The sequence below is a fragment of the Macrobrachium rosenbergii genome, chromosome 59 (genome assembly GCF_040412425.1).
Source record: "Macrobrachium rosenbergii isolate ZJJX-2024 chromosome 59, ASM4041242v1, whole genome shotgun sequence".
Classification (NCBI taxonomy): domain Eukaryota; kingdom Metazoa; phylum Arthropoda; class Malacostraca; order Decapoda; family Palaemonidae; genus Macrobrachium; species Macrobrachium rosenbergii.
The window spans coordinates 25,908,548-25,934,783 of NC_089799.1; the positions used below are offsets into that span (position 1 = coordinate 25,908,548).

At 38.9% G+C, this 26,236-nt stretch overlaps 1 protein-coding gene across 1 annotated transcript in view; it reads left to right on the forward strand.

Moving 5' to 3' along the window:
* Positions 1 to 24,974, forward strand: part of RabGGTa (Rab geranylgeranyltransferase subunit alpha) — a 98,379-nt gene extending 73,405 nt beyond the window's left edge. Inside the window, exons 7-10 of the mRNA XM_067102275.1 lie at positions 881 to 1,043; positions 2,864 to 3,089; positions 20,373 to 20,501; positions 23,427 to 24,974. Of these exons, the coding sequence (XP_066958376.1) occupies positions 881 to 1,043; positions 2,864 to 3,089; positions 20,373 to 20,501; positions 23,427 to 23,860 (952 nt within the window). The 3' untranslated portion in view covers positions 23,861 to 24,974. The remainder of the gene's footprint in view (positions 1 to 880; positions 1,044 to 2,863; positions 3,090 to 20,372; positions 20,502 to 23,426) is intronic.
* Positions 24,975 to 26,236: the final 1,262 nt, after the last annotated feature.

The following is a 26,236-nucleotide window of genomic DNA, read 5'->3' on the forward strand; positions in this document are numbered from 1 at the left end:
TCCAATAGATGTACTACAGAAACATTCCTTTGAAGAGCTGTGATCTTGGCTATGCATGAATTTTTAAAACCTTTCGTAAAGAGATGAGGATTTACCTTTATCTAAAGAACTGAGAATTCATCTTAATAGGAGAGGGAGCAGTGCAGTTCCATTCTCTTTCACAAATATTTATATATTTTTACTTCCTGTGGAGAGTAACAGCCAGGATACTGGTACAAGAAACATTTGAGATTCGTGAAAACCTGTAAAGTTTTTGGCTATTACCGATTTTATAGGGCCTAAATGGACTAGAATACTAAAGAGTCACATGTTTCCTCCCACATAAATAAAATAGTGAAATAAAAGGCTGAATAAATAACAAAATATACTGTAAATGAAATCAAAAGTTGGATATAAATAATTGTTTATATTTCCTAAAAACAAACTTTTATGGGATTGCCTCCTCCCAACCCCTTCCATTGGTTTTCTTCCCTTCTTGCTTTTGTTAATGGAGGCAGCTAATGATTGCATAGCATTGTGTGGTGAAAAGCATATGTACAGTATTTAGTGAGATATTTATTTTTTTTTTGTTGCCTCATGGACTTCAAGACCATAAGTGAAACATAAGAAAAATATATTATTCTGTATGTGTATACATTAAAAATTTTAAATTCAAGATTGAACTATATAGTGAGCCCATGGTTTACTGGCAGTTTTGTAAATTTTCATTGTAAATTAGTTGCATTGCAAAACAATTGAATATCTTCCAAAAGGCACATAAGGGTTGTGAAATGATCACCTGTCTTACATTTTTCCAAATCATCATTGTTTTGCTTGAAACTTCACATTTTTTGGCAATCTCTACTGTTCATGGCTTTTATAGTTATAATTTTGTTTTCAGGTTGATGCAAGTAGGATATGATGATGATGATGGTGGTTCACTCATATGTGTATTTTCCCAACCACTGTCTTTGAAGGAAACGCCAGTCTTGTCCATTAATGGTGAAGAGAGTCCCAATATTGACTGGTTTGCCCCTAATGGAGAAACTTTCTCTTATGTGTGGGTAAGTTATTGATGTTGAATGACATGTACTAGTAAAAATTATCAAATATTGTGCTTTCTCCTTTGGTGTTAGAAACACAATGTTTTTAAAATAAAAGAAGTTTTGTTGTTCCATGTAAAGTAGACTCAGTTACACCAACTCAAAGAATAGAAAGAAAAAGGGTTTCACCTCACATGCCCAGCCCACAGTCCACCATTTGTTACCAAAACCTCTCAGTCTTCTGTGCCAACTTGTATTTGGAAGAGTGATGAGAAGAAAGGAGGGCTCAAAAGACTATGATTAATGACTTACATATCTGTTTTCTTATACAAAATCCATTAGTCATAATCAGCCTGCATTGCTATTTAAGGGGGAGGACATAGCAGGAAAGCCTCAGAAGAGAATAGAAGACCCAGATACAAGAAGTTTAGTTCCTATAGACAGTGGACAGTGGAGCCAATAGCAATCTTGGAAACCTTGTTAGGTTTCATAAGTAATGGGTGTAACAGAGGACATATCTAGGGGTAGTACGCACAGCAACCACATGAGGGGCACAAAGGCTGGTTCTTGAGGAAAAACACACCTCCTTGTGTGCAAAAGGGGTGAGGGGTGGAGTGATGAAGAGAAGGATCAGTAACTAGAATTCCTAGACATGTAGGCAATGATCCACTGTGACATATGCAGATACTGCACCATAAGTGTAGATAAATGCATGAAAGGAACTTGCCGGGGTCAAAGTTTCTGTATGAAGAAAAGAGAGCTCCTGGTAGAATGGGTCTCCTCAGGCATGTAATCATATGTGCTCAGAAAACTATGAAAGTCAACAGGAAAGAGAGTTCTTGAGAGTCCAATTTTGGCAATTTTAGGGTAGGGATGGATGAGAATAAGAAGGCCAGAAGGATATAAATCATTGGAGGCACTACTCGATGGCTCCCATCAAGCAGAAAAGGAGAAAAGAAGGAAAGACATCAAAAGCTTGGATGTTCAAGAATGAACCTCCTCTAGAAAGAGATTTACGGCTGCCAACTGCAGGTACAACTTACATTCCTCACAGATACCAACAGGTGAGATGAGGGAGGCTGTCAGAAGAGGTATGAAGCCCACTGAAGCACTTAGAAGGGGTGAGGGCAAACAGCAACACAGTTTTGATGAATATAGTGTCCAATAGTAGCCCAAAAAGCAACAAGTAAGGTTGTGAGGGCCACCATCAAGAAGCAACTTTAAGGCTCATGGAAGTCCTTGGAACTGCAGGAGTCAAAAGGGTGAAAAAAGCACAAAAAGCTTTCTTGCTGTCAGGAGCCTGCTCCATCTAGAGGGAGCCTGAGGAGAGGGCACGTTAAAGATCTGTTTAAAGAAAAGAGCAAAAGAAAATTGATCTTCCCTTGAGAGAAGATATTGGTTGTACAAGAACCAAAGAGTTGCAGACAAGTATTTTTTTTAATTTACAATATTTCATAATTGTATTTGGACTTGAAGTATAATTACTGCAGTTATTTACAAAAAGCAAAAAATAAAGAGATGATTCTATTAGAATACCCTAGCATGATTTTTTGGAATATCATTTCTGTGTAGAAAGTGATCCAGCTAAATTATTTTTAATAAATTTGTTAGTGTGGCTAGTTTTGTCTGTCTCTTCTGTTTTGTCATTTCAAGTATAATCATGCTTATTATTATAATGTCAGGCAAATGAAATTTCTTTATTAATTTTATGATTGAAATATTTGATCACTGATAACTTGCAGCATTTCAGTGCATTCTCATATTACTGTACTGTATTTATATTCATTATTACTTGTTACTTGTAGTTTTCAAGTATAAAGCTAGTGCCTATTCTTTTTCAGGTTACAAAGTTAAATCTCCCATCATCAGAGGACAGTAGCATCACTTTGTCAAGGAGTGGTTTAGAGGAGAAAACAGTCACAGTTCCCGCTGGTTCAACACACTTTGTTGAGTGGATGACTGAGTTAGGAGTGTGTGGAGAAGAGTTGTCAGATCTTACACGATCTACTTTAGAGGACGTGAAAGAAAACTGTGTTACTCTAGATGAATTGGATCCTGATAATAAATGTAAGTTGTAGAATGATTTTGTATAATGTTTGATGAAATTTAATGACAGTCTGTTCACCTATACCACTGATAATTTGGAAGATAAGGTTACCATCCACATTACCCTAAACTGCATAGTAGATGCTATATACCTGATAGGGAGAGTTAGGCCAATAATGTTCATACTATTATTCACATGTTTCCTTTTAAAAACTGCCATCATAGAATACTGACTTGAAAGTTTTGAGCCATGATTGTAAAACTGTGTACCACCACTGCATAAACTTGTAAAGTAATTAAGTTGCATATTAACTACAGAATACTATACATATTGGAGTAGGTATAGGATGTCAATTTTGCTTTTAAAATGCGCAGAGTTACTTAAGTAACACAATTAACATTTGCAGCGCAATACCTGTGATAATAGATGCATGAGATATGACTGATGGCAGGATACAAGTCTTCTATTTAAATAGGGTACATCTTTTAGAGATGATAGAGGATTCTGCTAGTTAGTTTTGTTTTAGGTGTGTACAGATACTCAAGCAACACAGCTTTGTATGCAAAAGGTATCTAGTTGTACACATGTAATAGCAAGTGATATTTAGTACACATGTAATAGCAAGTAATGTATGAAAATGTACTCAAGACCAAACAGAGTGCAACTACACAATTTATGTTCAGCGGAGAGTAAACAGACTGGTGGCATAAAGTAGTGTATCTTGGTTAAACCACCAGCAGGCATCCATTCATAGCTTCTTTCCTGCGCGGGTAAACCACACTCATGGGTGGCTATATTATTCAACTAAATTTAGGTAGTTTATTACCAAGGACTTTTGAGTGAGGACATGAAGTTGCTGTGCCCTGTCTGGAATAGGTGTACTAGCAAAATGACAGTACACAGCAAAAACAGCACAGATATCAAAAGCATAAAATGTAGTACTATCAACACAAAACACAAGCAGCATACATAGTATACACAAGAATACAAAACAGAGCAGTGAACATTAAATGCACAAGAGTACAGGAAAGAAAAAGAACATTCTGCTTACATGTTGAGAAGCAATAAACGTGAAAGATGTCTTTTATTAGCAGCAATAACTGTAACTGACATCTAAGAAAAAACAAGTATTAAGAACAAATCACAAAAATTAATTGAACTCCTACCTAGGAAACCCTAAGCAAAGAATAATACTAGGTGAGGATGGCCCAGAAACACCCATGATACTTCACAAAAAAGTATATGTACATGCCCAACACCAGAAGAAATAAAAGTAGAGCAGGAAAAACCTGAACTAGCCCACACAAAATAAAAGAAGGTATCATGATAAACCACACCTCATGGAAGCAACTAGGTAAGAATTTGAATAGGTAAAAGGATACACTGACATGAAAAGTATAATGTGATAAATGGGGGACATGGGGAAGCTGAAAAATACCAGAATTACATAAGGCATTCACTAGGGGAAAATCACAACAGAATATCAGCAGTTGTTACTTAGAGCTGATGCTAACCCAGGCTGTAAGTGATAAATCACTATTTATGCAGAGTTGCGATAAATTTAAAGTACTGAAACTAGAAGGTGACTAATAAATAAAAAGGAAGAAAAGGGAGTAATAGTTTTAACAGCAGTAGACTTCTGAACAGTGAAGAGGTTTGTTGGTTCCTACTGGTACTTGCATGAACTATTGCTTTCCTGTCTGGAAGACAAAAGACTTAAACTCAATTTGAGACTTCAAATGCAGGCAATGTGTGTGATTGAGTAGGATGTAATGAAGTATCTTATTCAAAATATCAGAAGTGTGAATGAAGGTGATTTAAAGATTTTCCACCTACAGTTGTATAAAAATTTATAAATTACAATACACTCCCTGAACACCTGAATTACCCCTGGTCACTGAACGCCCGAAGTATATCCCCATAATTTTACCCACAAAGTGGGTAATTAGCTGTCAGCGTTACCAACGCTATGGGAAAAATCTTGTCAAATGAGTTAGCTGAGGTACCATTGACAACGCTGCTGCAAATACCAGCCGACAGAGGCCCACATCCCCAATTCCCAATTGTTATTAGTTCGCCGTGCTATGTGGACGTGTCCCACATCAGGCAAACTTTTGGTCATTTAGCCTGGCCCTCATTTAAAGAATTTGGATATCAGATCACAACTTTGGACTGTTTTCAACGCCTTTTCTTCTGGATTTATGCTTTTTGACTGGATTTGGAGCTTCTCTCCCAGTTTTGACTTCAGATCGGTACTTTGGACTTGTTATGGATAAGTCGGTACTTTGGACTTGTTATGGATAAGTCAGACAAGAAGACATCGCCATCTGCTAGTGCCGCTGCTTCTACTTCATCTACAGCTTTGAAGACCGAGCCTTCTACTGCTGGAGATGCTGTCGCTCATTGGTCCTGCATGTCCTGGAAGCGTAGGATGAGTACCCTCAAAAACGATCAACATTCTTTTTGTATTTTACATAGGAAGGTTTAATGTATTATCAGTCAGAGAAGTGACAAGTGTAGGTCCTGGTCTGTAGATCAAATGGAGGATTATATGAAATACAGAAAATCCTTAGCCTCGAAGAATAAGCGCAGGTCAGGACTAACTGTAGGGTTACAATCAGTAGATAAGGAAGCGTTAGATTCAGAGTTGTTCAAGAAGTTAGAGGACAGGTTATCATCCAGTATGTCTAGCCTATTTTCTAGCCTGATGAGTAAGTTAACTGAGAATAGAGATAGTGGTAGTGGTAGCATAGTTGATTCTTATCGTTCTTTTTCAGCCTCCCTGCCTGTTACAGAACCAGCCCTAACGGGTGCCGGAGGTCATGGAGAACCGCAAGTCTCGAAGGTTGGTTCTGCTGGCCCCCCCTGTGCGGAGCAGGCAGTGTTGGCAGGAGATTCCCCCCCTTCCCACTCAAGGCGTAAGACAGACAAGTAGGGAAAATAGGTTAGGAAGTGTTCAGGAAGAGAAGTAGAAGGTGCAGCCTTCTTCGGGTTCGGGTTCAGTTGGGGTTTCTAGTGTGACGACTTCGTCTTTGGATCCATCTTCGGTTTTATTTCCTGCTTCAAGCTCTTTACAACAGAAGGTTTCTAAGTCCGTGGTTCATCGTTTGGATGTGGTTTCGGGTTTGTCGGGTTCTGAAGTGTTGGAGAATGCTCCTTTGTCTTCGAAGGTTCCATTTCCTTCGATGGATGAGTTTGGTTCGTCGTGCAGTGGTGGTAATTCTGGTGATCAGGTTTTCAATTTGGCTCAATATAATGCAGAATTGTTGGGTTTATCACAAGGTTATAGATTACTAGTTATGCAATGTTTCAATTTTGGGTTTTCCAATATTCACGATCACGTCTTGAAGAATTTTTCTCAATTTGCTAATGATGTCTGTCAGGATTATCAAGGGGGAACAGTTGGTCTAGTTTCTTTCTCTAACAGCTATGGCCTCTTCTGCTGCTTCTGAGTTTTCCTTTTTTCCCAATTTCTTTTAAGCCTTCTTCCAATGTCTTTACACAATCTTCTTTATCGGGCCACTCTTCGGAGGGCTCTTCGGAGTCTCCTCTCACTCATCCTGTTTTCTTTGCCATTAACTCGGCAGGGCAAAGAATTTTCATTGGTTCAATCCTGTAATGTTGGAGTTTCGGCGGCTCCCTCTCTCTCTTCGGAGTTGAGGTAAGGTGTACTCTCTGGCGGGGCTGTCTTCTTTAGCATCTTACACGGGTCCTGTAGTTTTCTCAGGCTTCTGGTCTAAATGCTTCACAGGTGGTTGCGGAGTCTTCTGCATTTCCGTATTTTCACCCTTTACTGAGTTTAAAACGTAATGTGTCCGCCGCGGTTCTTGTGGATGCTATGGCAGTTGGCGTTTTGTCTGCGCCATCGTTGAGTGTATCAGCACCGATGGTGTCCTCAGCCTCTCCTTTCACTAGAGTAGCTGTTAATTTTCCTTTTCGGTCCCCATTGGTTCCGCAGCTCATAGCTTGTCCTGAGAAACACCTTTGAGTACTGGACCAGTAGGTATGTTCTCCACCTGTCCAACATCGGCTGTAGGTGCTCCGGTGGTTACTCCGAGTGTGGCCTCTTTCTTTTTCTCTCCTTCTTCTACTTCTTTCTCAACTTTTCCTGCAGCTATTTCTATTCCTCCTTCTAAGGTGTTCAATGTGGGTTCGGCTTTGATTCTGGGTCACCAGGGAGTTCTTCCTCCCTCTCCCTTAATCAGTGTGACTTCAGCTCCGGATACCCGTCCTGGTGCGGTGTTGGTTCATCATCTGGCGCTGGGTGGATCGGGTGTTGCGGCCTCTCCACTCGCAGGGGTGGGCGTTTGTCTCCCAGGTGTGGTCAGCCCAGGTGTTATGTCATCGTCGCTGGATGGTGCGGGGTTTGCGCAGTCGAGTGCGTCTGACAAGAGTTTTGTCATCGGCTTTAGTTGGTACAGGGTTTGCGCAACTGAGTTACGGTTGGCTTAGGTATGATGGGGTCAGGTATGTCAGGTGTTGGTCTCGCACATCCTGGTGTAGCGAGTTCTGGGTTATCGGGTGCAGTTCTTGCGGGTGGTCAGTCTGTCTTTTCTTGTCCCGGTTCAGTCGGACCAGTCTGACAGAGAATGCTCTCTTAAAGAAGGGGAGCCGATACCAGATGGTGGACTTATCCATTCTCTCTATTCACAGTCAAGGCTCCTGAGGAACCTACACAACCAAACCAAGCAGTGTTTGAATCGTTGTATGCAATTAAACCAGTAGTCTCCCAGACATCAAGTAAATCAGTCTGGTTTGGCCGAGTCGGGCAGGTGTTGAGGGAGGTGGACTCTAGGTTAGCTTCTCTTATCGGGTCGGGTAGACAGGATTCAACCTTGCTTCCGAATTGGAAGGGGTTCTGTAGGGTAGTGGGTAACCCTTCTGCTGGTGTCAGAGTCCCTCTCAATGAATCTGTTGAGGCCCTTCTCTCTCGGGTTCCCTCATTGAGTTGTTTGGTAGCAGTTACATCTTGTGAGACTTGTATTTTGGAGGGCACTTTTTGCAGCCAGTCTATGTGGATGATGTCTGGTTTGATGGGGTTTCTCAAACAAGATGGATATACTCCTTCCGGTCCTGTATGGTTTGACAACCTCATCACTTCGGTTTCAATGGGATTGGCATACCAGGCTAACATTTCGGCTAGCGTACAACATTCTTTGGCAAGAAGAGGAGGGACTTCTTTTTAAATCATCTTCCACCTTACTATCCAGACATACATAAGAGGGTTCTGTTGAGGGCACCTTTTGCGCTCTGCAACAGAGAGAGGAGGATGTCTCCTCCATGGTCAATTTCGTGTCATCGTCGTCAGCGTCACAGGAGGCTATGATTCGTGTGGCTGCTCTGGGTTCAAGTGATGTGGCCAGTATGATGAACTTTGTTGCTTCTAACTCGTGTCTCCGGTGTCGGCAGTTGTGCATTGTTGAGGTTACAGAATGTTGAAGTGTCTAGCCCTTGGCTGATCCTTGCCTCCTCTTTAGAGGAGCTAGTAAGGGCGAGGGACTTCTTATTGGATCTATGCAAGATACTAGGAATTCGTCTAATCTTTGCCAAGAGTTGCCTGTTTCCAACACAATCTATAATCTTTCAGGGATGAGGATTCTCTCTCTTCCGTGGAGGTTTTTTTTCCCGATCCTGGAAAGGATCCAGTCCATCCATCAGCTAGTAGAGGTGTTCCTGTCCAACAGGAAACAGCCGGTACCAGCTTGGAGAAGCCTCTTAGGGAGAATGTCTTCTCTCTCTCTCTTTTAATTCCAGGGTCTCATCTCCGGAGGCATTTCTCTTCAAGTGTGTCTCAGGAATCGCTGGGACTTCTGCAATGAGAATGCAGTTACAATCTGGAGCGATTCTGCCTGTCGGATCTTCTGTGGTGTTCAGAAGAAGTGCATCTGACACCCGGAAGGTCTGTCGACTCCCCTCTTCCTGACGTTCATCTGTACTCAGATGCCTCAGATCAAGGTTGGGGAGCAACCTTGGAGGAAACCCAGGCTTCGGGCCTCTGGAGGGATTGGGAATGATAGGAGTCAATAAATCTTAGGGAACTCAGGGCTGTAAAGGAGCTCTCAGGTGTTTTTCAGTCCTAGTGCACAACAGAGTAGTGGCTCTGTTTTGCGACAACATAACTCTGTGTCGTATCTAAAGAACTCTGGGGGGATCAAGATCAACAGAACTCAATACAGTACTATAACACATAGAGTCTTGAGAAGGTGGGAAGAACGGAAAGTGTCTCTTCTTCCCCAACTTGTATCGGGGAGTTTCAACGTACTGGCTGACTCATTAAGTCGCCCTTGTCGGGTATTGGCTCAGGAAGCAGTATGCCAGGTTCTCCAGAAGTGGCCACCATCTGTGGACTTTTTCGCGACAAGATTAAACCATCGTCTTCTGGTTTATTTCTCACCAGTGGTGGACCCCATGTTGATAGGCACCACTGCGACATTACAAAATTGGAATCACATGCAGGTGTATGCTTTCCCCCGTTCGGTCTTATTCATCAGGTAATCAGGAAATTGCGGGAGAGTGTCAAGACGTCTATGACTCTAATCGCTCCTTGCTGGCCCTACACCCTTGGTTTCCGGAACTCTTAAGCTCCTTATGGAAGTTCCGACGTTCCTTCCCATGCGAAAGATCTTCTCAGACAACCGCATTTTCACTGTTATCATCCAAACCCTCGCATGCTGAACCTAGTTGCAAGGTGACTGCCGAGTGAGCAGATAGACAGAACAGACTATCTAAAGCTGTGTCTAGACAGCTTTCTTTCAGCTTGAGAAAGTCAACCCGTAAGCTTTACCAGGTCAGTTGGGCAATGTATCGAAGTTGGTCGTAAGGAAGGTCATTCCATCTCTAGAGCTTCCATAGCCAAAATAGCTGATTTTCTTTTATCCCTTCAGAAAGTCAAGGTTCTTTCATATTCAGCTATTGCTGACTACCACTCAACACTTAGCAGTACATGTAGTTGACATCTTCCCGAAAATTTCTGGTAGTAAGGTCATCCATAATTTATTACATTCCTTTAAGATTAAACGTCCTGTCTTGCCAACTCGGGCTCCTCCATGGGATTTATTGGGAGTTCTAATATTAAGGCAACTGATTACAGGCGGTCCCGGTTTCTGACGGGGTTCCGTTCTTCTTGCTTGGCGTCGTAACCGAAAATCGTCGTAAGCCAGAAAATCGTCGAAAATCGTCAAAAATCATAAGAAAACACTTTTAATGCTCTGGGTGCATTGAAAACGATGTAAACTGCATTATTATTGAGTTTTACATCAAAAACCTTCAAATTATGATTATTCTGCCGTTTTGGGGCCATATTCCTTCCGTCGGATCGGGTCGCGGCGCGTCGTAACCCGGAACATGCGTCGTAAGCCAGGAAATAATTTCTGATGAATATATTTGAAAAGCGTCGTAACCTCGGAACGTCGTAAGCCGGAACCGTCGTAAACCGGGGACTGCCTGTAGATGTTTTTTTTTTCTTACGGCTTTAACTACAGCTAGAAAGGTGGGCGAGCTTCAGGCAGTTTCTAGGCTGGTTTCCTAGGCAGGAAATGATATGTATTTGTCTCTTCTTCCGGAATTCGTGGCAAGTCGGAGTCGTAGGTTAACCCTCTGCCTCATTCGTTTAGGGTTCTTTATCTGCAAGAGTTCATTACCGGTGATCCAGCGGAGATGTCCTTATGTCTGATGCGAGCATTAAAAGTCTATTTATCAATGGTTGAGAAACTCCGTCCTCGTACGCATACACTTCTCGTCTCTCTGCGGAATCCTTCCCGTCCGCTGTCAAAGAATGCGATTACAGTAGTTACTTTCTGAGGGAGATGATTTCCTAGGCTTCTCAGGGTTCTTCTTCGTCGTCTTCAAGCTCTGTGTTACCCCGAGTGCACAGTATTCGGAGTATGGCCACTTCATCTTCCTTTCTAAGGAATTGTTCAGTGTCTTCTGTTCTGGAGGCAGCTTCTTGGAAGTCCGTCTCAATGTTTACTTCCTGTTACTTAAGAGACATTCAATTCACCCCGTGGGAGGGTTATTCTCTTAGTCCGTGTGTAGCTGCTAACTCTATCATCTAGGGTGTGTTCATTTAGCTAAGTTGGTATTCTCTTAGTGCGGAGGTTCTTAGGTTAACCAAATAGAGGAATTCCTTTTAGTCATTAGAATCTTAGGCAGCAGTAATAGTATAATCACATGAACTTAGGTTTAGTATGTTTTTAAGTATCTTACCCTTTGATAATTTCCCTACAAGAGTCCAAGGGGGTTCTCTAGTAGGCTAGGCTCTTTCATCGGTGCTGAGATACTTTTTGCGTCAGTCGTCGGGCCTTTTACGAAGGATCAGCAGCTCGGCACACTGCTTCATTCCCCTCCATACATGAGAGGTTTTGAATAGCCACATGGGAGGTTCATTACTCCTTCATACATGAGAGGCTCTGAATAGCCACATGGGAGTTTCATTGTACTCCTCCATACACGAGAGGTTCTGAAGAGTCACATGGGAGGTCGACGGACCGAGACAGTACTGACCGGACCGACAATCAAAGCACTCTTCAGCATGTCTCTTCACCGAAAACATTGATTGATATGGTGAGTGTTTGACTAAACAGATATCTATGCAGAGCAGATCAGTGAGCTACCATCTCTGCTGTTGTAAAAAGGGGGCATGCCGCAACTTAGATGGGTCTCCCTCCAGCATGTCTCTTCACCGAAAGCATTGACTGATATGGTGACATACATTTACACATACATTTACATATAGTAGGTTGATAAGGAGTTACCTGCTTACTCTCCGTTGACAGGTCAGGCTGAATTAGATTGATCCCAGCTCCATTAAAATTTTGTTAATCGGGATAATTCAGGTGTTCGGGGAGTATATTGCAATATGAAGTTTTCATAATAAAACTAATATTGTCATACTTACCTGAACACCTAAATGATTCCCACCCTCCTCCCCGCTTCAATTTTTGATAGTGAGTGACTCAGTTGGGGATGTCGGCCTCTGTTGGCCGGTATTTGCAGCAGCGTTGTCAGTGGTACCTCAGGTAACCCATTTGACAAGATTTTTCCTGTAGCGTTGGTAATGCTGACAGTTAATTACCCACTTTGTGGGTAAATTATAGGGATATAGTTCAGGCATTCAGTGATCAGGGCTCATTCAGGTGTTCAGGTAAGTATTACAATATTAGTTTTATTATGAAAACTTCATATCTCCAGAGGCATCATAAAATATGCTCCCAGTTAATACGCACAAAGACAAACTCTGTTCACTGAAAAATGTATTTACAAATATTACAAAGAGATAAGGGGAGAAAAATCCTTTTAATGATAATATGAGGGAGAGGAAAAAAATATTATCCTTACAATTGCTAAAAAAAATTCTCAAATGTCATAAAGTTATCCAGTTAATTGCACATACTGATCTCAACTCAGTTAAACACTGTAAGAAAAAAGAAAGAGAATGAAAGAATTATTCTTGAGATATTGGAGAGAGAGAGAGAGAGAGAGAGAGCGAGAATAATCCATTTTTACTTTTATTTTATTTTATTGTATTTTATTTTACTTATTTATTTTTTGCTTGATGGAGGGGAAAGGGGGAGATTTTGTCCAGCGACAAGTACAATGTAGGCGTCTGAAATATTTTTCCATGTAAGGGGAGTTAAAGCCAATGGCTGAAGTTCTAAGGAGGTTAAGAGTAGAGGCTCAAAGGATGTTGAAGGCTAAGGATCCAAGGAGGTTGAAGGCAGAGGTTCCATCTACCTTTAACTGTCAGATCTGTGGAATGTGATGTAGAACATAAGAACTGGTTATAGCAGAATTATCAGCAGTTGGAACAAACTTCATTGTATTGCTTTTCATCATCCTCTTCTTCTGCAGTAGGCAAGGCAATCTCCTCATCCCCCTGCACCTGATCCTTAGGATCACCTTTGGCAGTGTCAGGCTACTCCACTACTTCTTAGATACTCTATCCCCTCCCTTGCCCAGGAGTTATTGGCCATGTAGCCATTAAAATCATGCATACTGGTGTCTTCGTCATTCAGCAGCATATTCCAGCCACTGGCTAGTATTTTCTTCATCTCCTTTCTTGGTGAACTTCAGCAATGAATGGCAGCCAGAAAGATTAAAAGCTTTAAGAACAGCAAACGTCTTTGCTGCACAAGTATCTTCTTCCTCCTCGTAGATAGCTGCTGTAGTGTGTTAGAGCAACTGGATGTATCAGACACAGTGCTGTTCAGTTCCAAGCACTTCCATCTGGTGATGATTGACATCAAAAACAGCATGGTTGAAAAGCCATTTCATGAATTGGTGCTGTAGTTGTAGAATTTTGGCAGATTGACCATTGTAATGAAAAGCCTTGCTAATAACCAAAGTTTTGAATAAAGATGCCCATCAGCATTTGCACAATAAAGAATGGAGATGTGTATTTTGCTGACCTAGTTTCCATAGGTGGTCTGTTTGCCAGGAATACCTCTTTGTTGTAAACCTGGGAGAGCAAAAGACTGATCACTGATGGTCTTCAGGACATGTAAGCCATACATTCCTCAGCAGTTTATTGTTTTTTTTTTTTTACCAGGTTCCAGCTGGTGCCAGAATATTTATCCTAATGTTAAGATCACAGGTTTGTTAGTTATGAAAAATACAAATTAATTAAAAATTTGCCATGTTCTTAATCATAAGCAAAAACATTCATAAATTTGAAGTTGCAATCACTTCCACATTTGTCAGTTTTCAGTTCCACTTGATTACCAATTTAATATAGTGTATGTATATATCATTTTAATCTAGTGAGGACATTTATTTGCAATTAAAAATGGTGGCCAGCTTGGATTTTACAAATTAAGGGTACATTGAAGCAAACAAGATGATTCTAGTTAATTCATATCTGAAAGTTTTAAGCACCATAAAATTGTGATAGAGAGATTTTAACATAAATCTGCCAGCTATCTAGGAAATTTTTGCAAAAAAACTAGTTTGGCTTGGAAAACCTGATTAATCTTTTTTCGTCTGACAAGGGGCTCAAGTGCAGTTTAAAATAAAAGTTTGTTTTAGAGGATCTGTACGGTGAAAATTAGTTTGAAACCAACATGCCATAGAGTTAAGTGTAATTTGGGAGGGGTGGAAGGCTGAAGAGTAAAGTTTGTACTGCTTACTCCCTTCATTAAGAGACACTAAATCCCAAACTCATCTGAGCAAGTGGAAATCTGAGGTGAAGTATCAGGTAGCAAGGCTGTAGGTGAGATAGTAGACAGGGAAGGCAGAGATGATGATGACACTGCAGAGTGTGGTGATGAATATGATGGACCAGGTAGGGGTAATGAGTACAACAGTTTGGTTGTCTATGTGTTTCGTGGCCAGGTTGTGATTTTATTGATATTAGATGATGCTGTGCAGGATCATCAACCAAACAAGTTGAGATTGATAAAGATGTCCTTCAAACTTTTGGCATCTTCAGGAGTATATTAAGCCAGCAACAAATTGTACTTTCTTGTACAGGTTCATTCTCCTGTTGTTGTTATTCGTGTGCTGTTACTGTATTAGCATTTCTAAAACTTTGTCATTCACTTCATCAGCATTCACTGCAGCATTAACATAACATTAACATAATATGATGAAAATTTTACCTCACATCCCTGCACTGGACTTTGGTTAGCAACCTCCAGAGCTTCCTAGAGTACTTAAGTAAACAATTCTGTTGAGAATAAAGATAGACATAGGATAGCAGTTTCTTCCACCCATGCTCTACCATGTACGGGGTAGCTTTACACTGCCTGTTGTACAGTCTTTGAAGCTGAAGCTTTTCTTGATTGCCATGGTCTTTACATTGCCATTTTCAGCCTCCATACTACCCAAGTCCTTTCCAGCAAAGTCAGTTCCTCATTAGCCAAATTAATGAATAGTAGAACCCCCAGAAGTAATGCAGAGTAAAACCCAATGAAGCTGCTAAGCATTTCCAGATCCAGGGTTGTGATTTGGTTTGTTGTCTTAGAAATTAAAAATATTACTTATTACTTTGACATGCAGGTGTTTGGAAATTATCCTTAGTCAAGATAACTGGAAGTCAGGGATCATGTGCAGATATTAGGACTCAGTGAGTGTTAGTTGACACTCAACCTAACCCTTAGTTTTGAGCCTCAATTAAACCATGATATTTTTGGTATTCAGGTTCATTAATACTCTTTAACCAGTTGGTGTGTGAAAGGTTTAGATCTTGTTGTTGCAATCCCTAGCCATATTTTGTTTACAGCAGTAACACAGTACAATCCTTGGAGGTCTTGTGACACCTGAAAGCATTTTGTTCTTTCATAATTAAGGTATAGGAGGGAAGGCCTTTCCACTTTAGCACAGTCGTATGATCTGCAAACTTCACTGTGCCTTGAAACCATGCAAGTTGTAACTTTATGTTGGAAAAATAAAACTCCAAACTTTACTGGCATTTAAAGGCATAGGATTCCCGTGTCTTCTTTCATTATTTTTGCCATTTCTTGTACGGTATCCCTTGCCTTAGACCTTATGGTAACCTTATATAATGGCAAGCCAGAGTCTCTCTGAGCTGCCACAAATTTCACTCAAATGTTTTCTAGTAAGGGAAGTACTGTACTGGATTAACTACCTTAAAATTAATAAATATCTTGGGCACCACATAAACTAATTGCCTTTTCAGTTTTCATAAGATCTTTCCTTACCATATAGTTTGTTCATGAGACTTACCTGTCAGATATATATATAGCTGTATTCTCCGAAGGACAGCTATATATATATCTGCCAGGTAAGTATGAACAAACTTTATTTTATTATAAAAATATCATATTTTAGGTTCATCCACACTAAACTTTAGTTAAACCATCTACTTTATTTCTATCTATTAAATTTTTATACCTTTTTCTAAGTGTTTTCCAAATACATGTGCACTATGATACTTATTTGGCACCATATTTATACAGAAGAAAACAAGTTTTGAATGCAAAGAATGCAGCATAGCTAGTCACAAGTGATATAGTTAGTGATGGACAAGGAAACAGGGTTGTTGGGCACCCACAAAAATTATTTCATCACTACACTCAGTCCATCTTCCATAAAGCTCACACTGAGTCATGCATTTTTAGATGCCTAGGCCTTTCTTAAGTTTGTGGTGCAGCCATGAAACAAAGACAAATGTTGAATGATACGAGAGAAAGGGTTAGTGGCATCACCCACAAATAAGCACTATTGTGAGTGTCACAATTACTCTTCCTACTCAAGCCACCCATTCATGTATGCAAGTTGTTGTTGTTGTTGTGGTTCCCCAGACTCTGTTATGCCAGGAAGCCTGCACCGCGCAAGAAGGACACCACGCTTACTGGATCTGACCATAACTGTGTGGTAGTGTGGATGTTGTGTTGTCTAAGGGCTGCCAAGTTAGGGCAATCTACTAAGAGATGTGTAATTGTGTGGGGACTAACTTGGCAGAGTGGACATATGTCTGTTTGGGTGTTGTCTATGCGGTGTTTGTAGGTGTTTAGTGATTGGTGATGACCACAGAGAAGTCGAGTCAGGTGTACTCTCTCCAATCTTGAGAGCTGTTTCTGTGCTGCTTATGTTGGGTGGGGGGGTGCCGAGTATTTTGTTGTTGGGAAGGTTATTAAGTGCTTGTCTGGTGAGGTGAGTATGGATGTGCTTTTGTTTTGTGTGATGTTTGTGGGTGGTGGTATAGAATTCAAGATATTTGTATAGTGTCTGTGTGGTGTATTCGCTATTTGCCTGTGTGTTGGAGGGTGGTCGTGAAGGTAATAGCATGGGCTGTTTGTGTTGTTTATGACTGATGCCAAGAATTGTGTGCCTCTCATGTCTAAGTGTTGCCTGATGGTGAGAATCTTGGTTTCAGCGTGTAAGTGTTCTGTTGGTGTGGATTGTGTACTGCCAAGGATGATTCTAAGAACTGTGTTTTGTATTATTTGTAGTTTGTTTAGTTGTGTGTTGGATATGGCAGGGTGCCAGGCTGGGCTGGCATAGTTTATTATGGAGCGGATGTATTGTTTGTATACTGTGATGAGCGTTTCTTTTGTTGTCCAAATGTTGTGCCTGTTAGTGATCTTAGTGCATTTAATCTAGGTCTGCATTTCTTGATGATGTTACTGACATGTGGAGCAAATGACATTGAAGTGTTGTATGTGACTCTAGGATTTTTGTTTCATGTGTGTGTGAATTGTGGTGTTGTTCAGCGTTGCTGTGGGTCTGTACTGATGTTCTTTGTTGTGACTAGTGAGTAGTGTACTTGTGGATTTTGTTGGTGCTACCTGTAATCTGTTTTGTGTGAGCCAGTTTTCAAGTTGTGTTATGTAAGTCTGTACTTGGGTGGAGCATACGTTTTTGTCTGCATGTATTGATATGATTGTTAGATCGTCTGCATATGAGGAGATGTATATGTTGTTAGGTGGTGTTGGTATGTCATGCATGAATAGGTTAAAAAGTGTTGGGCTTAGGATGGAGCCTTGTGGGACGCCGTTCGGGAAGTTTCTGATTTTGGATGACTCGCCATTGTAGTGTACAAATGCTTGTCTGTCTGTTAAGTAATTGGCGAGCCAGTGTTTGGTGTTGTTGTGTAGTGTGGTGTTGTAAACTTTGTTGATGAGAAGTGGTCTAGAGATGGCGTCAAAGGCTTTACTTATGTCTATTGTGATTAGCAGTGTTCTTTGTGGTGGGCGTCTGGAGTTAATGCCATCTTGTATTTTTTGTGTAAGGTTGGTGAGTAGTGTTGTTGTGGAGTGGTGTGGTCTGTAACCATGTTGAGTGGGTGACAGTGGCATGTGTGGTGTGGTTTTGCGTAAGATGAGGCGTTCTACTACTTTTGATGGTGTGCAGAGTAAAGTTATAGGTCTATATGAAGCTGCTTGTGTAGGTGTATTGTTTGGTTTTAGAAGTGCTATTATTTTCCCCAGTTTCCAAATGTGTGGTATAATGCAGTGTGCATATGAATAATTGGCTATGTTTGTCAGTGTTTGTGTGCCATGGGGACCTAGATGTTTTAAATGAATGTTTGAAATGTTATCGATGCCCATGGCTGCAGAGTTTTTAAGTTGTTTAATGATTCTAGCAGTGTCTTCTGTTGTGGCTAGTATTACTGTGTAATCTAATGGGAACTGTTGTTTGCGTCTGTAGATGTGTCTGTCTTCTTTGTATTTGCGTAGGTGGCTGATTTTTGCGTAGTGGTTTATTAAGATGTTGGCTTGTTGTTTGCGTGAAAGGATCTTGTCAGATGTGGTGATTGAGGCGTGACTTTGAGTGTTCCCACTGTTTGAATTGATGAGACTGTTGATAGTTTTGTGTAGTTTGGATGGGTTGGTTCTGTAGTCTAGTGTACCTTGAAAAGTTTGCCAGTTCTCTGTCTGTTTTTGAGTTAATTTGGTATTTATTTCTGTGTTTAAATCATGTATGCGATTTGTTGTGATTTGTGTGTGTGGGGTTGGTGTATTTCTTAAATTGTTTCGTTCTGTTATGAGTCTGTTTATGTCAGGCGTGAAGTTTGGGTTGTAGTGTTTTCTGTTGCCTTGAGGAACGTTTCTTTTGTCTGCATTGTTTATTATGTCGTTGAATTGTATTGTTGTATTGTTTAGTGTCTGTGATGATGTTATGTGTGTGTGGTTTAACTCCTGGAAATGAGCCTCAGTGGTTTCCAAGTACTCATCCCAGGCAGCGCGCTTGTAGTTAGGGATGGTGTGTCTTGTATGTGAGAAAGTGTCATGTGTGGTTCGGAGTGTTATTAAAATAGGAAGGTGGTCTGATGATAGGTCTGTTTGTGTTTTCCATGTGATTGATGGTGCTATGTTGGGTGAGCAAAATGTTATGTCTGGGGAAGTGAGACTAAAGTTGGCTTGGTGTGGTATGTGTGTGTGCATATCTGTGTTGTTTAGTATGTATAGTTGGTGTAATTGTGTTGAGATGTCTGTGCCTCTTTGTGTGATGTCTTGGTGAGCGTACCAGTCTGTGTGTTTGGCATTGAAATCTCCTCCCAGAAGTATATCTGGGAGGGTATTCAACGCCTGCAGTCTAGTTGTGAAGTTTGCTGGTAAACCCGGTGAATATTCTGGAGGGATGTATGTGTTGATGATTGTGATTTGTTTATTGTGCCCTATTTTGATATTAAATGCTTGTAGTTCTGTATGTCTGTCTACTTGTGTTAGTGTTCTGATGTGCTGCGTTTTTTCAATGTAGGATATGTTATGGTGTATGTATGTGATGAGGCCTCCACCATCACCATGTTGTCTGTCTTGTCTGATGGCTGTGTAATTTGGTATGTTGGGTGTTTTATGTGTGTGTTTCAGTTTTGTTTCTTGAATGATGGCTATGTGGATCTTTTGTTTGTGCATGAAATGTTTTAGTTCAATGTGTTTGTTGCGAATGCCGTCAATGTTTAATTTTAAGATGTTTATGTTGCGGCGATTATGTCTAAGTGTGTGAGTGCGTGTATTTAGTGGTGCATTTCTGTGGGTGTTAGGTGAGTGTGTGCTATGGGGTGTTGGGGTTTGTGGGGATGTTTGATTTGTAGGAATAGGTGATGGTGTTCTGGGATTGGAGGAAAGTGTGGTAGATGTGGGAGATGGTGATCTGTGTGGTGTTGGTTGGTTGGTGTTTTGTTGGATAGGAAGTGCTTGTTGTGTATTGTTATTGTTTGTTTGTGAGTGTGTGTTACGGCATATGATGCACTTCCAATGTACATTGTAGTCTTTTAGTGTTCTCAGTGTGGTGCACCGAAGGTGTACCCACCCACCACACAAGTTGCAGCGGACTGATCCACCCCCGGCGCGAGAAGCTGTGACTCGTGTGCTGCAGATGGGACATGTGTAGGGGCCTGGGTTTAATTTTATGTCACCGGCTAGGATTAATTGTAGGGATATAGTAGCCGGGTTACCATTTCCCTTCAGAGAAAAACTGGAGATCCAGTTGCGCGGCGCCACCCCGGGCGCGGTACCCTGCGGAGCATTGGGGAGCAAGTAGTTTTCCATGCTCACTTATTTTGACACTATAGCTACTGCACTGCTGGTAGTTCATTGAAATTTATAGCCATATTATTAATGTTCTGTCCTTGGTGTAACTGAGCTGTTACAATTTATAACCTATGTTTTGTTTGTGAATTATGTAATAGAAATTGGCATCAGGGGTAAACGTCCTGTATATACATTAAAGTGAGAAAAGATATATTAGCTTATACACTTGCAAACATAAAAGGATCCTTAAACCCGATACATACAATATTACACTTAATTTGAAATTTTTTGCTTTGTTTTGTTGTGTTTTTAGGTATTTTCGTTTTTAACACCACAATGTATTTTTGAACTCAGTAACTGTATTTACAGGGGTGCTGTTAACATTGGTGGACATCTTGTGGGCTTTAGATGCAAGAAATTACCAAGATAAAATCAGGAGTTATCTATCACAGCTTGAAGCACTAGATTCTCTTCGTGCAAATTACTACACTGACATGAGTAAGTTTTTAAGATGTATACATTTCTGCTTATGTGAGATAAATATTAACCCTTACAGGACGGGGCTAAATATATATTAACCCTTAAACGCCTACTGGACGTATCATACGTCGACTAAAATTGTCTGTTGGGTGCCAAGTGGACGTACCATACGCCGACTACAAAAATTTCAACCTTCGGTCAACTTTGACTTGACCGAAATGGTCGAAAAAACGCAATTGTAATCTGAAACTCTTACATTCTAGTAATATTCAATCATGTACCTTCATTTTGCAACAAATTGGAAGTCTCTAGCACAATATTTCGATTTATGGTGAATTTTTGAAAAAACTTTTTCTTACGCCCGCATGTGTAACTCGGCCGAAAATTTCAGAAATTCTTTCGTGATTTTGTCGTAATTTTTGCACTGTTCTATATTAGCCGTTACATAAAGTTTTATATATGAAAATGTGCGCAATTTCATGTACAATACAACAGAAAATAACTCATGGTTGTAGCTTTTATCAGTTTTGAAATATTTTCATATAAATCACGATAACTGCCAAAATTTCAACCTTCGGTCAACTTTGACTCGACCGAAATGGTAAAAAAATGCAATTGTAAGCTAAAACTCTGACATTCTAGTATTATTCAATCATTTACCTTCATTTTGCAACCAATTGGAAGTCTCTAGCACAATATTTCGATTTATGGTGAATTTTTGAAAAAACTTTTTCCTTATGTCCGCGCCAGAAATTCTTTTTTCACATTGTCATTGTCGTAATGTTTGCACTGTTTTATATTAGTCGTTACATAAAGTTTTATATATGGAAATGTGCGCAATTTCATGTAGAATACAACAGAAAATAACTCATGGTTGTAGCTTTTATCAGTTTTGAAATATTTTCATATAAATCACGATAACTGCCAAAATTTCAAGCTTCGGTCAACTTTAACTCGACCAAAATGGTAAAAAAAACGCAATTATAAGCTAAAACTCTTACATTCTAGTAATATTCAATCATGTACCTTCATTTTGCAACAAACTGGAAGTCTCTAGCACAATATTTCGATTTATGGTGAATTTCTGAAAAAAAATTTTTCCTTATGTCTCATGCTATGTAACTCGGCCAACATCTCTGAAATTCTTTCGTCATGTTGTCGTAATGTTTGCATCGTTTTACATTAGTCGTTACATAAACTTTTATATATGAAAATGTGTGCAATTTCATGTAGAATACAACAGAAGATAGCTCATGGTTGTAGCTTTTATCAGTTTTGAAATATTTTCACATAAATCACGATAACTGCCAAAATTTCAACCTTCAGTCAACTTTAACGCGACCGAAATGGTAAAAAAACGCAATTGTAAGCTGAAACTCTTACATTCTAGTAATATTCAATCGTTTACCTTCATTTTGCAATAAATTGGAAGTCTCTAGCACAATATTTCGATTTATGGTGAATTTTTGAAAAAAACATTTTCCTTACGTCTGCGCAGTAACTCGGCCGAACATCTCAGAAATTCTTTCGTCTCATTGTCGTAATATTTGCACCGTTTTATATTAGTTGTTACATAAAGTTTTATATATGAAAATGTGTGCAATTTCATGTACAATACAACAGAAAATAACTCATGGTTGTAGCTTTTATCAGTTTTGAAATATTTTCATATAAATCACGATAAATAGAAAAAATTTGCCTTTCGGTCAACTTTAACTCGACCGAAATGGTCAAAAACTGCAATTGTAAGCTAAAACACTTACAGTCTAGTAATATTCAATCAATTAACTTCATTTTTCAACAAACGGGAAGTCTCTAGCACAATATTTTGATTTATGGTGAATTTTTTAAAAAAACATTTTTTTACGTCCGAGCGTTACGAATTCATGCATCATTTTGTGATAATATTTTCTCTGTGTTGCTTTGATTGTTTTACAATTTGTTATTTACCAAAATCATCGCAATTTAGTGTACAAAACAACTAAAAAAAATTAACTCATTAGCTTTAGCCGTTGTGCTTACAGCGCGATTTGTATACAATTATATAAGTTTTTTTTTTTGCTGTTATATATTCCAATATTTATATATGATAATGATATTTTTTTTCATTTCTGATGGTTGCATACTAAACTTCAGGCAATGACAATAAAAGGAGCCGAAAATGAACTCTTAATCTTAAAAACTAAGCGTGCTGTGATTTTTTGAAAAAAAATTTTTTTCCGCTTCGGTGATAACTCACCGAACGCCACCGGCATACGGGAGACGTTTTTGTAAATAGAGGCTCGGCGTTTAAGGGTTAAGCACACCCCTAGACCAGGCTAAATTTAAGGTTGGCCAAATAAAAAAAATCAGTGGTAAGAAGATATGCATATGCATGTGGTATAAGAAAAAAGTTTTGAACAATTTTCTGTGCCTTCCACGGGAAGTTGAAAGTGAATATTTACAACCCTCTGCGGGCCTTCATTTCCAGAAGATGGTTGTAAAAATATGCTAATACCAAGTTATACATTTTTTTCTAATAATTTTTTTTATTTTATTTTGTAAAATTATAATTACAGTTCACACAGTATCATAACAGATAAGAATTAAAGTCAGTAACAAATTCTGAGTATATTTATTGTAAAATATTTACTAGACATCCTCGGATGGGGAGCTGCAGTACTTTCCCCCATGACATCTCAAGTCAAACTGATCTCCCTCTATCCTCTACTGAGCTACTAGAGATGCCATGTAAGAGTTGCCAGAAGTCATTTGTGGGAGTGATCTAAATACTTTTCCCGCAAAATTCATTCAAACTGTACAGCGTGAAATGGTGATCGTCAGGGGACTATACCCAGAAATTACCCCAACCTAAAAATAGTCATCAGTTAACGACTCCCGCTCACAAAAGGTTAAAACAATGTTACTGTAATTTGTCATTAAAATTTTTTTCTATATTTTCAGAAAGCAAGTTAGCCATGGAAACTTCACTTACAAAGCACCGTATGAAGGCAGAAGGAGGTAGCACATTCAAACTAAATGGAAGCAACCTCACAAGGATTCCTTTTTCTCATCTCCTTGCATGTTCTGTCAGTGTTGACCTGAGTCACAATGAAATCACATCCTTAAACCCCCTTAAAAATTTGGTGACTTGCAGGGAGCTAGTTTTAGATAGCAACAAAATTAGTGACCTTAGTCCACTTAGTGGAATAACTTCTCTGTGTAAGTTATCCATAGCTAATAATAAAATAGCTTCATTTGACCAAATTATGTGCTTAAAGAATTTATGTAAATTAGAAGTATTAGATGTAAGTTCTAATCCTATCTGTGATGACATAGATATTGAAAGCAAAATTAAGGAACTATTGCCCGTTGTCAAGTCTATTAAAGTTACATGAACTATGAAAAATGTTAGGATTTGATGTCAGTATACTTTTCACACTACTTACCTAAAATCTGATGCCCAGCTCTGTTGCATCAGTTGCCATAATATTTTATATTAAATGGTTGATTGGAAGAAACTGATAATTTGGCTTTTAATACTGGACTAGCACTTAGTACAAAAAGTCATGTTTTATGTGTGATCATTATGAGTCACGTCCTCAACAAGGTAATCCTCACCACATTAGGGAGAAACCATTTGTCACACACACACACACACACACACACACACACACACACACACACACACACACACTCTCTCTCTCTCTCTCTCTCTCTCTCTCTCTCTCTCTCTCTCTCTCTCTCTCTCTCTCTCTCTCTCTCTCTCTCTCTCAAAATGTTACATTTGCAAATACTGTACTATATTCTCGTTTGGATGCTAGTTCACTTGGGGCTGACAATATTTGATACTCTTTTTGTTGTTTGAAGTACCCTCATTTTGTGATTTGGCTGCTCTTGAAGTACCATTTTATCATTTAGCAAATCTCAAGGTTAAGCCACAAAATAATGTCAACTTATTAAGCACTTAAGTACCTTAGCATATGGCACATACATAAATTGTTGTACCTCGACTTAGGTTGTTATGGCTGAAGACATATTTTATTTTATGGCAGATTTTGTAAATAAGAATGGGAGAAAATACAACTGCCACTTTACCTAACTTTACATTAGTCAGCAAAAATATTTAAAGGCAAAAAAATTAAAGCCCCCTAGAGGAATTAAAAAGTGCAGTCACATAAAAATAAATGTTAAAATATAAAATAATGTAGCACTAGTTTAATTCATAAAAATACTTAAAAAGCTTAAAAATTTATGAATATTGTCTAATATACATGCATTTGATTCCTATGGTTCAAGCATTCTGTTGCAAGGCAGTGGTTGTTCATGGCAGTTTATTCAAACTTATGTTTGTGTAGGTGTTATGTTCAGTGTCTCTGTGCTGAATTTGTGACTTTGATATTCATCACACTGGTAGTGCTATTGCTGGTGCTACTAAGTTTCATGCTATACCTCTGGAAGACAAGCTGGCTGTGCACCTACAAAAGGAATGTGAAAGTTATTTGACATCCTTGTAATCCTTTGATTCTTAACCTTTGACTTAGTTTAATATTGTCTGTTTTAGTGGTAAGCGGAACGTTTATGCATTATAATGTTAGTTTATTGTGTACAAAAAGTTGTATATAGTATATATATATATCTATATATATTAGAATATAAAGTTTTGCAATAATACAATACATGACAACAACAGTTGAATATAAAATTTTCACATGATTATGTTTTTGAAGTATTGCTTTATCACTTATGATTCCTGGCAGACTCTGACCAGAGCTTAATATTGTTCATTTAGTATAACAAAATCAGATATAAAACTTGTAAATGATATCAATATTTTTGGACAGCATTACTCACTTCTAAGTCTGCTACAGACAGACCTACTTTTCAATAGACACAACATTAACCATAGATTTTTTTTATTGGCGTTTTTATGGCTTTCTTTAAAGAATGTTGTGAAATGAAATATGTACAATATCTGTAGAAGGTTACAGTTTTTGGAAGAAGGAGGTAAGCTAAAATGTGATGGGCTTCATTGATCTTGCCACTTCTTACAACATTAAATTTTATGATAATTCCTGTTCTACTTAGATAAATACATAAAAACAGTTTTGAGGAGGGTTGTGCAAGCTGTTGAATACAGTAACAAATTCAACGGTACATGCAGGCATGATAAATGTCTGTGAATTGATATGTTAATTTTATACAGAGCCATTAGCTACTATTTTGTATCTGAATTTTGGTATCTTTACTTTAAAAATTCTAATGACCATATCTAACTCTTCATGTGTGTGTATGCTGAGGTTATTAAGAATATATTACAACAATATCTTTATTATACGATACATTTATGATACTCCGCCTGAAGCCTGTCATTAGTTACTGGAACTTGGCTATTATAGAACATTGGTTGAAATACTGGGTGTATATACAGTTCACTATATTTACTGATACATAATTATAATAATCACAACGTTTAAGGATACAGGGTGTATTAACTTAAAACTTAAAGTAAAATAATGATACACAATGCATGAGTGAAAGTCTGTCTCATGCATTGCGTTTAAGATCAAACACCTTAATAAAGTGTGATTATAGTAATATAATTGTGTATATCTGTAAGTAAAGTGCATTACATATTTGCCAAAGCTTTCAACCACTGATATACAATACCCTTATTTCTGTACTCTATAACATGTTTTGGACAGTGCAAAGATTTTGTAAATTATTGTAAAAACACACACACATACACACAAAATGAGAGTGAAATTTTTATT